Genomic DNA, 13717 nt, shown 5'->3' with positions numbered 1-13717 from the left:
GTTTTGTTGATTTTTTTTTTTTTTAAATTTTTGGAGTTACAAATGAAAATCATGTGGAGGAATTCTTTATATCTACATTTGTAAAATGTGATGGGTGTTGAAAAGAGTTGACTTTAGTAAAACCACTGGAAAAATTTAATTATGTAACTGGCTAGGTTTCAAAGATCCTTATTTTATTGGTTTTTTTAAAAAATTTAATATTAAGGAAAGGCCTGAATCTTACTGTCCACTGACTTTTTTGTGCTAATAGTTATGGAGGGAATCTGCAAACAGACAATTGCCCTAAAGCTGAGGGCTCCAGAAATTTAGAAATGGATTGAGTTTGAGCTAATGGGCGCTTAAAGAACAAAAGGACAAAAAAAACACCATATAGACTTAAGTCATTCCTTTCCTGCTCCTGTTTTTCATTTTTGTGTTGTCTTTCCCCAGAGCCGTGGGGCCTCTGTCCAGTCAAAGAAAACTCCATCTGAAGAAGAGTTTGAAACTATTAAACTGATCAGTAATGGTGCTTATGGGTAAGACTTTTAAACTTTGAATTACAAGAAAATGCTATTGTTGTCCTACCCAGGAAAGGGCTATAGCAAAGTTTGGCAAATGTCTGGGTTTTGTTAGGTCCAAAGCATAAAGTAATTTTGCTCAGGTCCTACAGAGGTTCCACACTTGTTGTGTCTTCTGCATTCTTCTGGGAGATGCAATTTCTTTCATGTATTCAGTTTATATATGTAACATATGTGGCTGTTTGTGAGCACTTGAAATGCTAAAAGAAGTGCTAGAATTAACTGGGGTAAATCCTCTGTGTGGAGTAATACTTGAGAAAGGCTATTAGATTTTATTATCCATTGAAGAATCAAGTATGAATTCAGTCAGTTACAATTTTAACTGCACATACAAACCTATCCAGAATTTTAAAAGGCAGTTTCTGACTCTTTGCAGTTCATAAATCCTTACTAGTGAGGTCATTAGGCTGTTACTGAAAAGCAGTGATACTCAGTAGGTCATAACAGCAAACCCTGAGCATGTGTTTGAGTGTTTTGTGGAAGTGGGTGCTTAGTTAACAACAACTCACTTTTAAAACACTAAATGTGGAAAAAGTGCAAGCATGGTTTTTAGTGAGTGAAGACACAGTGGAGCATGTTGAAGAGTCATATTATTAGACAAAAAGATCTTAAATCTCTTCAGTCATATTTCTGCACAAGTCCCATGTAACTTTGTAAAAAGGGGAGAGAGAAGTGGTAGTTTTGCTGTTAGTCACATGTCTTTATCCTGGGTTTATTTTATAGTCAGGGGCTGGTGAGACACAATGCCATGGTAAATGTAATGTACTCCAGAGAAAGGGAAACAAGTACTGATTCAATAAGGCAGGCAGACTGGATGAAAATTTTATTTGCAAACTGTATTATTAATGTGCAGGAATCTAATGATCTGCAAATGATAGAAGTGTAAGAGATACTTTACTGAAGGAAATCCCTGGTGACAGTGCTGCGTCAAATTAGTTTTATGGAGCTTGGAAAGAACTCGTGCTGATTCCATAGATTTTGGACAATTTTTTAAGCAAAGTGGTGACTGTTGAAAAATACATGCTGCTCTGCAATGGTGCTTATGGAAGTTTGTGACATTTGTGTTTGAAATATCTCCTTGTTTGTCACATCAGCAAAAATGCTGCTTTATTCAAGAAAGCAGAGTAGCTTTGGGAAGGAAGCGTCATGGGGTTCCTTCTTTTCTAGGGAAGCTTGCCACTGAAATGGGATTTTATGGAGTCATGGATAAATCTGTCGGGATCCATTCAAAACAGTTACCATCACTGTTTAAAAACCCCCTAACAAAACAACAAAACCACAAAGAGCTCCAAACTTAACCCCACAGCAAAGCAGTTTGAACTGAAAAGGGACCTTTTCCTCTTGGTGTGTGCTTTTGCAGAGCGGTGTATTTGGTGCGGCACAAGACCACCCGCCAGCGTTTTGCCATGAAGAAGATCAACAAGCAGAACCTGATCCTGAGAAACCAGATCCAGCAGGCCTTTGTGGAGAGAGATATCCTGACGTTTGCAGAGAACCCCTTCGTGGTCAGCATGTTCTGCTCCTTTGAGACCAAGCGGCACCTGTGCATGGTTATGGAGTATGTGGAAGGTATGGTTGTCATCATCCACACCTCCAAAGGGGCCTTAGTTGGGATGGATGTGGGGTACACACAGTCACACATCCCTGTGCCTGATGCAACATGTTTGCAGTGGAGCTGAGCCTCCCTGCTGAGGTCAGAAGTCAGCAGGCACTTTCCAGTCTTCATTGGAAAGGAAGCCCTCCCTCTCTCATGTGGGATGGCATGGCTGGATCCATAGCACATTTGTTTGACATTGCAGTTAGAAAAAGACTTAAGAACCATAGTCTTTGTTCTTTAGCAATCTTTTTAAAAATAAAGTGCTATTTTATGCTGGGGTTGGTTTTTTTGGTTGTTTGGTTTGCTTATTCTTTGAAATATAATTTGATTTTACTTTATCAGTATATCTTATTATAAGCAATATCCACTGGTGGGTAGGATTAATTTCTTATGCCTGGTTTGCTTGACTGAATGTTTGAGAAATAAGATTAGAGTTATTGTATCAGTGCTCTTTCAGATAAATTAGTGGAATGAAATCAGATGTACTGACAATAGGAAATTTTAATATTAATTCCTCTTTGCAAGTAGAAATGAAGGTCGAATGACATGTGTGGCCAGTGTTCTCAAATGACATGTGGCAGGAAGCTTGAATCAGGAGTCCACAGCCTTACTTTCTTCAAGGCTTCCTTCAGTTTGTAAATGGCATCTGTACAATTCCTGTCTAAGCCTGCCCCACATATATGGATCTCAATTTCCCTAGGATTTTAATATTTGTTGTAAGTTCAAGACAAACTACAGAGAGATCTTTAGAATTCCTCCTAACGGGGTTGTGAGAGACAGCCTTTAGAAAACTTAGTCTAACGTTGTGTTGCAGACCCACAGCTGTTCTTTCTTACTGCTGTTTGCTGTTTCAACGTGCTGTATGTGCAAATGTTTTCTTTCTAGGAGGTGATTGTGCTACTCTTCTCAAGAACATTGGTGCCCTACCTGTTGATATGGCGAGGATGTATTTTGCTGAGACTGTTCTGGCACTGGAGTACCTACACAATTATGGGATTGTTCACCGTGACCTAAAACCTGATAAGTAAGTCTTTGGCCCCTCAGGAACTGGAGGGACAGAGCCAGTCCTTCAGGGGCTTTCTCTGTAGGCAACAGGACATGAGGAGTGGAGACAGCATTGGTCTTCAACAGTGTCTGACATGTAGGAGGTTTTATGGAGTCTCTTGCTACTGATGTAGAAGCAGATAGGCACTGAGAAAGGGTGGGAAGAATGTCTTCAGGTATTATCTCAGAGCTGTTGCTACACTGATGAAATTATGGCAGAAAATAGTTTCACTCCTAGTTGCCTTGTCTGCTCTGTGATATTTGTTTGCACAGGAGGTTTTTCCAGGTGTTTAGTGGGGGTGTAACACTGAGATCTTCCTTAGCATTATCTTGTGTTCTTTTTGTTTTAAATTGCTTTTGGGAAACAATTAAATGAATGTTGCATTATTTTACTTCTCTTTCTTTTAGTCTCCTGATAACTTCAATGGGTCATATTAAACTAACAGACTTTGGACTGTCCAAAATTGGGCTAATGAGTCTTACAACTAATCTTTATGAGGGCCACATTGAGAAGGATACCAGGGAATTCCTGGACAAGCAGGTAAGCTGAAAAATTTTATCTGTTGATGTGGGATCAGATTCAGGATTCTGTCTTGGGATAGAATCAGAGTTTGCAGCCCTCCTTCTCTGCCTTAATGCTGTGCTGTGCACTGTAAAATGAGAGAAAAAGATACAAGTCCGCTCTCACGTTTGTACATAAGTTGACATTGTTTGTTATTTCAGCTTCTCGTTTTGGAGTCATGCACTTCAGCTCTTAGTTTAGGATGCTGAAAGGGTGGCCCAGGCAGCAGTGCAGGTGTAAACAGAAGTTGGTGTAGGGATGTAACATGGATTTTGCTGGAAGGTTGTTCCACGATCTCCCCCTTCTGGTGCTTAGAAAGTTCATGGCAAGTTTCTGTATGTTTCTTGTAATTTTGTCTAATGGCTTAAAAATTGATTTTTATCCCCATGATATTTACTAAGGGTCATTTTTCTCCTTAGCCTTCATTTTGCTAGGCTTAACCAGCTAAGTTGTTCTAGCTAACAAGATAGATTTTCCTTTGATGAATGAATAGCTCTTCCATGTAACTCCCTCTGTTTGAGTTTATATTCTCTGGGCATAGTTGAAGAAACTATTCCGGATGCAGGCTCACCAGTATAATGGGATTAAAAACTGCTTCTCTCTTCTGAAGATACCTAGGATCACAGCTGAATTTTTCAGCTGAATTTTTAGTTGTGCCAAGTATTGATTCATAATCGTCCTGTGGTGTTGTCTTCCTTTGTTTCTGAGTAAGGATGCTTTTTCTAGCAGAACTCTCCTAAGTCATTAGATCATATTCTTGCACTTTACAGTGTTTTGTCTTTCACAACTATTTTGTTATTGTTGTCGCTGCTTCTAAGCCCCAGGCAACTTAGATCTTCCAAGGTAATTTCCTTAGCCATTGTCCATGCCAGCTGTACCTCCCAAGATTAAGGCTGAAGTGTGTAATCATGCTGTGCTGCTAATTCTGCATCTGTGAAACTAAATTCTGTTAGCACAGAGATGTGAGAGGTTTGTCAAAACTCAGTTCCTGGTAGCTGTAGCTGTGCCAGCAGACATCCATCAAGCTGTCAGACCTAAACACACAGAATATGCATTTTTCCCATATGCTTTCCTGTGCATGCACCAAAGAACTACTTAGCTGGCATGTTCACACTAGGAACATTTAATTTCATGTTATGTTATTTCTGTGCAGGTAATGTGTTCTTCAAATATAAACTCTTGCTCCATGGAAGTAGTTCACAGCATGAAGTGGTCAGTGGCAAAACATTAATAACTTCCTTGTAAAGCTCTGAGGGGGGAAAAGAAAAAAAAACCAAAAAAAAGACAAAATAAGCTTTGACATGAATTTGGCAATTTGTAGATTTATTGCTTTCTTGCGTGTTTCTCTTGAGGTCTGTGGGACTCCAGAGTACATTGCACCAGAAGTGATCCTGCGCCAGGGCTATGGGAAGCCTGTGGATTGGTGGGCCATGGGAGTTATCCTGTACGAGTTCCTGGTCGGCTGCGTTCCTTTCTTTGGGGACACACCTGAAGAGCTGTTTGGACAAGTGATCAGTGGTAAGTTTCTGCTCTGGCTCTGAAGGGGTTTCAAAATGTGCTTTGAAAATATTGAGATACGCAGTTTAATCAGGAAGGACTAGGTATAGAATAATGGGGTTTAATTTTAGTACTTCTAACTTTCTGTGTCAAAGCAGCTTCCATCTGATTTAAGCTAGGGAAGGTTGTTGTGTTGCTTAACATCTTCCTAAATAGTTCTGTCATGGTGTGGGAGTCATACAAATCCTTGTGGGATTGAGGAAAAATATTTGGGGATTTTTCTGTTCTTTTAACTTAAATGGTGGAGAATATGAAAGAAACAGCTGCCAATTCATCTAATTCAGGCCGAGTTTGGTTATTGTTTTCGTGGGTCCAAATGCCAGTCAATTAGTAATTTTGTATAAATGAAATCAAAGGAAATTCTGAGTACAATACATTGAAGCTGTTGTACTCAGTACCTTCACGTCTTGTGGCTTTTTAAACCTGTCTCATGCTTGGAGTTGGACAATTGCTTTATGTTCACTTGGTGAATATGCCAATGAAATCATTTCCTATTGGGAATGCTTTCTGAAGCAGTAAATTTTTAACACACTTGGCAAATGTCCTTTGTAAAAAGCAAATTTCAGCAAAGCACTAAGTATGATGCATGAAATCGTTACCTGTGAATTGTTCTCTCTGTTCCAAGTATAATGACTGTGGAATGTGCAGGCAGGAGATACAGCCACGGTATTGTCACTGTCTTTGTTTATGGATTGTCATGGAAGTCCCATTTCATACTTTATTAATAGAGTCCTTAAAGCTTTTTTTTGTCTCCACAAGCACTGCTTAGATTGACAGCAGCTTTAGCTGATGCTGAATTTTATGCATTTTGGAAAATGTCAATGCTTGAATTATATTAAGCTGCTGAATTTAAGGTATTTATGCTTCTGGGGCAGTTCTCAACGTTGCACTTTGAGGTATAGGAGTGTGAATGGTTATTCAAATTTGTTGGGAAGCTGGTAGAAAATGTCAAGTCTCTTTTTGTCCCCAGATGAAATTGCCTGGCCAGAAGGAGATGATGCACTGCCACCCGATGCCCAGGACCTCATTTCTAAGCTTCTCCGCCAAAATCCTCTGGAAAGAATGGGAACAGGTAAGAACCTTGGGCACAGGAAAGCACTGTCCAGAAGCAGGGGATGAAGCTACCTTGCCAGTGATGCACAGCCACTCGTGTTGAACAATGCTCATCTAGAGCTGGGGAGCAGTTTATACTGGATTCAGTGTGGTGGAGCTCTGGGAATTAGTGTCAGATGTCCATGAGCCAGACAGATATTCCTGTCTTGTTTGGGAAGCAGGAAAGGGGCACTGTCAGCTTGGCAGCATAACTTCTCTGATTTGTGCTGTTCCATTATAGGCTTGAGGGTTGTGTCTCCATTTGAACAGTGTATAATCAGATTTCTTTGAAGTTCTCTTTGAGTAGGGGCTTAATCCCTGCCATGCATGTGAATTCCTGGGTGTAATAAAATAAAACTTTCCCATTCCTAGAGGCCTGTAGTGTAGAATTCTCCAAACATACAGCAAAGTCTGATAATCTTTTTGGCAAAGTCAGATATGTATGTCAGTCTTTCTGTATTATAATGTCAAATATAAAGTTTTACAAGCCAACACTTCTCATTTCCTCATAGTAAATAATCATAAATAATCTCTAGCTATACTTTTGTTTTAAAATAATTTGTGCAACACTGTGGCTTCACAGCACAGCTCATCTTTCGTTGATTTGATTAGTTTAATTTAATTTGGGATTTTCAATTCAAAACTACACTTTAAGGATAAGAAAAAAGCTTAGAGATAAATATATAACAGTTCCAAAAGGTGCATGTAGTCAGCAGACTTAGCACACAAGGGTGATGAATAGATCATGAATTAATAATGATATCAGATGGTTTTCACATGTTCTTCTCTACTTAAAATCCATGTACTTGAAAGATGTTGCTGTCATGGAAAAGATGCAGAGTTTCTAACCTTATAAAATGAGTTAATGGACTGATTTTTTTTTTATTTCTTATATACCTGTAGTGCTGAGACTGCTGTTTCACTTGGCATGTCGTAGTGCCACTGGCACTCAACAAACCTTTTATCTCTTTTCCTCTGCTCTTTTCTTTTCTAAAAAGACAGTGGCATCTGCTATGAATATTAATTTCATTTGAAAAAATGTGTGTACTGGTAGACAGATAGTCTTTACTTTTTCCTTCTGGGTACCCAAGCTTCTGAGCTTAATAACAAAAGATACTAATTCAGGAAGATAGGTGAGACCTGTCTTGTTCTAGGCACATGAATGGGCTTATTCACAACAGTGGAGTTGTGAGTTGTCACCCACATTCTAAGTAAGTGCCTCTCTGAGTTTGCTCTCTTCATTCAGTTATGAATAAGATGGTGTTTAGAGTTTGAAAATGTTAAATTAAGGTGTTACTTCTTAATCTTGCAACTCGCTGTGGAATGAATGCAATAGCAGATGCTGTCTTCCAGCATCTGTGTTGTTGCTAAACAGGAAGAGGAGGTGGGAAGGAGGAAATCTTGTTCAGGTTTTATCCTGCATGATCACTTTGGTAAAAGGGTAAGTTGTTTCTCAAAATTCCTGGAAAATGTGTAACTTAAAAGTACTCAAGTACATTCTCTTAGGCTCTCAATATTTTTAGGGTTTGTTTTTGATGTTACGCAAATGCTGAAAGAAATACTCTGCAATAAAAGGTGCTTATTTCAGGTAGTGCCTTTGAAGTGAAGCAGCATCGGTTCTTTAAAGATTTGGACTGGAATGGATTACTCCGACAGAAAGCTGAATTCATCCCACAGTTGGAATCTGAGGATGACACAAGCTATTTTGACAGTAAGACTTAAGATTTGGCCTAAACAGCATCATATTTCTTGTGCATATTTCATTTTTGAAATTGTTAGAGATAAGTCATTTTAGAAATTGAATAAAACACTTGATGGAAATTGCTTTTAAAAGTTTCTGTTGAATGCCAAGTAAGGTTTCTCTGAAGGCAAATTAATTGTAAATGAAAAAGGGCTGCTGCTGGAGTTAGTTGGCCTTTCACTGGTGCCTGTGGTCCTGCCAGCCATGGCCCTGCAGTGAGAGGTGCTGCCATTGTCATGCTGGGTTTATTAAACTTCTTCCGAAGCATTTGGTAAACCCAGTTTTCAGCAAATAAATGTTTTTTAAAAAACCCAAAACAAACCCTAGACCTTGAAGACAAGTATGTGGGGAAAATTCTGAAGAGATTTAAAGTAATTTAAATTAATTTCACTGCAAGTGTATCACTTTAGTATTATTAAGTCTGATGAGATATGAAGTGAAGTGTTTGTCTGCTGTGTATAAATGGGAACTGCCATGGTATCAGTGTTATGTAAGATTCCTGGTATTTCAAGATAAGCACCAGACAGGGTCAGTGTTCTTGGGAGAGAAGGGAGGAGCGTCACAGGAGGGATGGAGAGATCTCTGTTCCCAGACCCTCTGCTCCCTAACTTTTCTCATTTGACTTGGGGAGCTGAGCAGGTGGAAGGGGCTTGGTCAGGGTGAGGTCTTTCCCCCTCTCCAGCTGCAGAATGGCATACTGGCTGTTTCAGTTCTCTGAGATAGGGAAATTTGTGCTCTGCATCAATGGAATCTCTCCCATCCTAGGACCATGGGACTGATCAAATCTGCATGAAGCACACTTTTGCTAAGCTCCTGTGCTTTGCAGAGAGTGAAAGGAGGGAGAGAGCAGCTGCCTCCATTTGCTTGGCTCTCACACTGCACAAGCAGTGATTCCATTTAGATAGTGCTCTTCGAGTTTGGGGAAGGGGCTTTTAGGCTGGGGCTTGTATGGAGAGGTAGGATGGGAGAGCAAGATGGAATGAGAAATCTCTGTGTGGTTGCTGCAGAGAGCAATTGGAGTCAAGCTGTGCAGAGGGGGCAGAGGTGGGGTTTCTGCAGGTCTTGAGGTTTACTGGTACAACACACATGGAGAAACAGATGTAGTGGGGTGTTCCCACCACTAACTGTACCTACTGGATGTGGAAACTTTGGTCACTGAGTTGGGTCAGCGACTGGCAGAGGCCCAGTGCAGCAGCCACGAGCAGATCCTGGTGGGTAAAAGTAAAATGTCTGTGTCTGTCAAGTCAGAATGTTGGGAAACTCCCCACGTGCCCAGGCACACTCAGCATCAGGGTGCCTTTGATGTGAATCCTTTATAAAGGCTGGAATTCTCACATCAGGAAATATCTCACATAGACACGGATAGGAGTTGGCGTTGCTGTTACAAACCCTAATGCAGAAAACGTTAGAATTTATAAAAGTCTTTTATAAATCAGCTTTCTGGCTGATGTGGTGCAGCAAATTTGGCTCAGTGTAGCTATCAGCTTTCTATAGCCAAACTTATTAGTGCCCACCCCACAAAATCCAGTGTGGCTGGCTTAGAAATCCAGTGCCGCAAATCTCAAAGCACAAAATCTCTCTGGAAGAAGTTTTTGCATTAAAAATAGCTTTGCATATTGGCTGCTTGCCCATTTTCTTTCACAAAATCTAATCCTTTTCCTAGTTGCAGGAGGGAAAAGAGGAGATTTTTGGGGGGAAAATGTTTTTATTTTTTAAAGTAGGCTTGTATGTATGTATGTATGTACGCAGGACAGACTTTGTACAATCAAAAAGCTGTTTATTGGAAAGCGGAACGGTGAATTGTTTCTGTGTTTCCTTCCATACGATTGTGTGCTGTAGGGAAGAAATATCCCTACCACAAAGGGTATGCAGGATTAGACACCTTTTGAGTATCAGCTGCTTCCAGAATGGAATACAGCTGACAGGATAAGATAAATTCAGTGCCAAGGAGATATTCTTCACTGGCAATTGCACGGGATGAGCAGAAACTGGCTGGGTATGTTTCAGTATTAAGGGAAATAACCCTGCATGGTGTATAAACACTCAAAGTTCTTTAAGCAGACCATTAGCAATGCTTGAGGTGTGAAATACCGACACTGCCCACACTGATACAAGTGCCGTGTCTTGTTCCCAGCCCGTTCAGAACGATACCAACACCTGGATTCGGAAGAAGAGGAGGACACCAATGATGATGATCACGTGGAAATTCGGCAGTTTTCCTCGTGCTCCCCCAGGTTCAGCAAGGTAGGGACATAATAACTTGTTGAAGGAAAAAATCTAGAGAGGAACATGGTTTCTTTGCTTCGTAAGGGGCAGATTTTAATCATGTGGGTGCTCTATGGCATCTCATGGTGTGTAGTATTCACTGAGGAAGACGAACGCTGTATGAGTTGTTTATTCTGTGGTAGTTTGTGGCCTTTTAGAAGGTGAGAACCAGAACAATCAGAGAGTAAGATTTTATATTTCTTAAACTTTCAGTATGCAGGACATTGTGTAGGTCTCTTCTGCATCTGATACAGTTTGGTGTTTTTACTAATGACTTGGATGCTGGCATAGGGAGTATCCAAAACTTACTTGCTTTGAGCAGTCTCATTCTGAAAGGACCTTCCATAGGTGACAAGATGGTATTGGGATGACAATGGATTCTGACATTTGGAATAAGGGTCTAAAATCAAAGGGGGTAAGAACATCAGTGAAGTTTACATCTCTGAGGTTGCTCATGGTCTCAAATACAGCCCAAGGAGCAAAAGGCAAGGTGACAATTTCAAAGAGAAGGGTCTGGGAACATAGTCCCTCAAGAGTTAGATGTGCCAAATTATTGAAGCAGTAATTTTCCATACTGGGCTTACCAGTAGGAAGGGCATCACTGGGGTATTCTGATCTGTACTGGACAATGTTCTTGAAAATGAAGATGGACCAGTAAAAGGGAGTCCAGAGGAAAGCAGCAAGAATGACCTGAGTTCTACAAAACATAAAACCTCAGGTGTTTTCAAATACATAACTAGAAGGAAAGCAGTACATTGGTCTTCCTGATAAAATATGTTTGGGAGGAGCAGAAGGGAGAAGAAATGCTGTTTTGAGCCACTTTATGAATTGTATTTCCATCTTAGTGAGATGGGAGTAGGAATTTTATTAAGGAGCTCTGAAAAGTATTTCAGTTTTTCACAACAGTTCCTCCACTTTCCCACTGCTGAAGTCAGTTTTTAAGGACGAGTTTGTTCTTTGTCCTCAACCAGGCTACAGTGGTTTAAATAACAGTTACTCTTAATTTTATGGAGTTGCTCCTGATTTGCATCACTAAAAGTATGTTTAAAATTGGACCTGAGGATTAGTTGGTGTTTTGAAAAAGTGCTCATGAGTATGTAAGGGTTTCTTTTCTCTTCCTTTTCTCACCATGAGTATTACTCATTTGTTAGACTGAAGCTTTTCTTTAGGGTTCAGTGTTTCTGCCACAAAGAGAGAAAGTTCACTTTTAATGAATTTATTTTAAGACCTGGAAAATTACACAGCATTTGTAATGTGGGAGGCATAAAAGGCTCATTATATTTTGAAATTCTTGTCTGACAATTCAGCCATATGATTTATTAATAGTTATCTTGTTGATGCTCTGAATTTTTAATAACATTATTTTCATTAATCTCTTCTTATGTAAATTAGGTTCACAGTCAAGTGTAGTTTTAAAAGGATGGATTTTTTTGCTTAATCATTTAATTATTTAAAGACGGCTGTAAAACCAAGAAAGGCACTTTCATTAAGCTGTCAGCATTATAGTAGATTCCTTGAGGAGGGCAGGACTTTTTTGTTCTGAAATAAGCTTGGGGCAATGCTGATAGACTGATGATAATGAAATGGGGTCATGAGCATGATGCCTATCACTGAAGTGAATTTGTGTAGTAAGATTTCAAGATCCAGATGCCAGCATTCAAGACTTATGGAGCTGTCTTTAGCAATAGGTCCTCTTACATTTGAGAATCGTTAAAACCAAAAATCAAGTCATTTCACAAAGTTTCCCAGTATTTCTGTTGTGTTTTCAAAGGAGAAGTGTTGGGTGCTGTTGTAGAAAAGTATTTTAGTGCTTCTGAAGCTGGGCCTTTTTCCTTTCCTCCCTGGCACACCTTGAGCATGTCACACCTGCACTGCGTTATTTGGTCAAAGAACATTACCAAGTTCATGCTTTCAGGGCGAAATTTCGAGGGAAGATTTTGCCCCATGCTCAGAAAAGGCTCCGTGGGTTGGTTTTCCCTGCACAGAAGGATCTTTTGCTGCACGCAGGTGTACAGCAGCATGGAAAGACTTTCCATCCACGAGGAGAGGAAGACTCCACCACCAACCAAGCGGAGCCTGAGCGAGGAAAAAGATGATCGGCTGGACAGCCTGGGGGGCTTGAAGAGCCGGGACCGCAGCTGGGTCATTGGGTCTCCTGAAATGTGAGTTCTGTGCAACTGAGTCTTCTGCCTTCCCACAGCAGCTAAGAAACACCAGCCAAAACTTTCTGTGACCAGTGTTAGGTCAGGAGAGCTTCATATGTTGTATTTCCACAGGAGAAGCCTGGATTGAATAGCTAAAAGTGAAAGTGTAGAAGTGATACGGTCCTTAAATGTATCTAGTTAAGTCCTAACATCTTCTAAATTTGTAGCAAATACTTTTAATGAATTCAAAGATATTCTAACCTTAAGGGCAGATTTCTTACGTTACATCAGAGATGGACCCGCAGCAATTTTTTTGTTAAATTAATGCAAAGTCTGGTGTTGCCAGACTTTGACCTTTTGTTACAAAGTAGAGAAATCGTTAGGAAAGTTCAAAGTTTCAGAAGTTCAGAAGATGCCCAAAAAATCTTGTGCTCTAATAAAAAGTGTCAGTAAAATATATGAATACCCAGAATTTGGATACCTGCCATGTTCCTGGCATTACTGAAAACTAACCATATAAAAGGCATGTCTCTCATTTTGTGTAACCCCTGTAAAGTTTTTATACTAACATTTTGCATTGGAAAGAGCATAAAATATGGCTCTGACCTAGTTGATATGGCTCCCTTAAAAACAAAAATATTTTGTAGATTACACTCATAACTGAGGTGCACTTCATTCTGCAACAGGCCTTCCTGGCTTCTAATTTGAGCAGCTTTGAAAGAAAAATTCATCTAATTCCAAAAGGAACATGGAGGATGATTTGCATTTTGCAATTGTGATTTTTAAAATAATATTTAATATCATGTTCATATTATTATATTTTTTTGGGGGGTTTATCACTTGGTTTCCTAGTAGCTTAACAGTGGAATATTTCGAAGTCTCAACTCAGGTGATGCCCCAAGTCTTTGTTGTTTTAACTCCCAATGTTGTAGCTTGGTCACCAAACTTCACCTTAAATTGGCTTCAGATGCGCGAGTCGGGTCTGTGCCCTATTTTCACCCTTCAAAGCTCATCATCCCCTGACTCACTGGGGGGCCCTGTCTTGGTTCTCCCCTCAGCCTGCGCAAGCGCCTGTCCATGTCCGAGTCCTCACACACGGAGAGCGACTCCAGCCCGCCGCTGACGGTGCGGGGCCGCCGCTCCGGGGCTCCGGGCCAC

At 40.2% G+C, this 13717-nt stretch overlaps 1 protein-coding gene across 1 annotated transcript in view; it reads left to right on the top strand.

The window, feature by feature from the left end:
* MAST2 (microtubule associated serine/threonine kinase 2) overlaps positions 1–13717 on the top strand; it is a 168293-nt gene that overhangs the window by 139605 nt on the left and 14971 nt on the right. The window contains exons 15-24 of the mRNA XM_017743446.1: positions 430–515; positions 1918–2126; positions 3040–3178; positions 3607–3739; positions 5113–5278; positions 6288–6389; positions 7998–8120; positions 10285–10394; positions 12423–12577; positions 13618–13712. Of these exons, the coding sequence (XP_017598935.1) occupies positions 430–515; positions 1918–2126; positions 3040–3178; positions 3607–3739; positions 5113–5278; positions 6288–6389; positions 7998–8120; positions 10285–10394; positions 12423–12577; positions 13618–13712 (1318 nt within the window). The remainder of the gene's footprint in view (positions 1–429; positions 516–1917; positions 2127–3039; positions 3179–3606; positions 3740–5112; positions 5279–6287; positions 6390–7997; positions 8121–10284; positions 10395–12422; positions 12578–13617; positions 13713–13717) is intronic.

This window comes from Corvus brachyrhynchos, unplaced genomic scaffold (assembly GCF_000691975.1).
Source record: "Corvus brachyrhynchos isolate BGI_N302 unplaced genomic scaffold, ASM69197v1 scaffold48, whole genome shotgun sequence".
Classification (NCBI taxonomy): Eukaryota; Metazoa; Chordata; class Aves; order Passeriformes; family Corvidae; genus Corvus; species Corvus brachyrhynchos.
The sequence above is the reverse complement of the archived record's forward strand: the minus strand, read 5'-3'. Positions and strand labels throughout refer to the sequence as shown.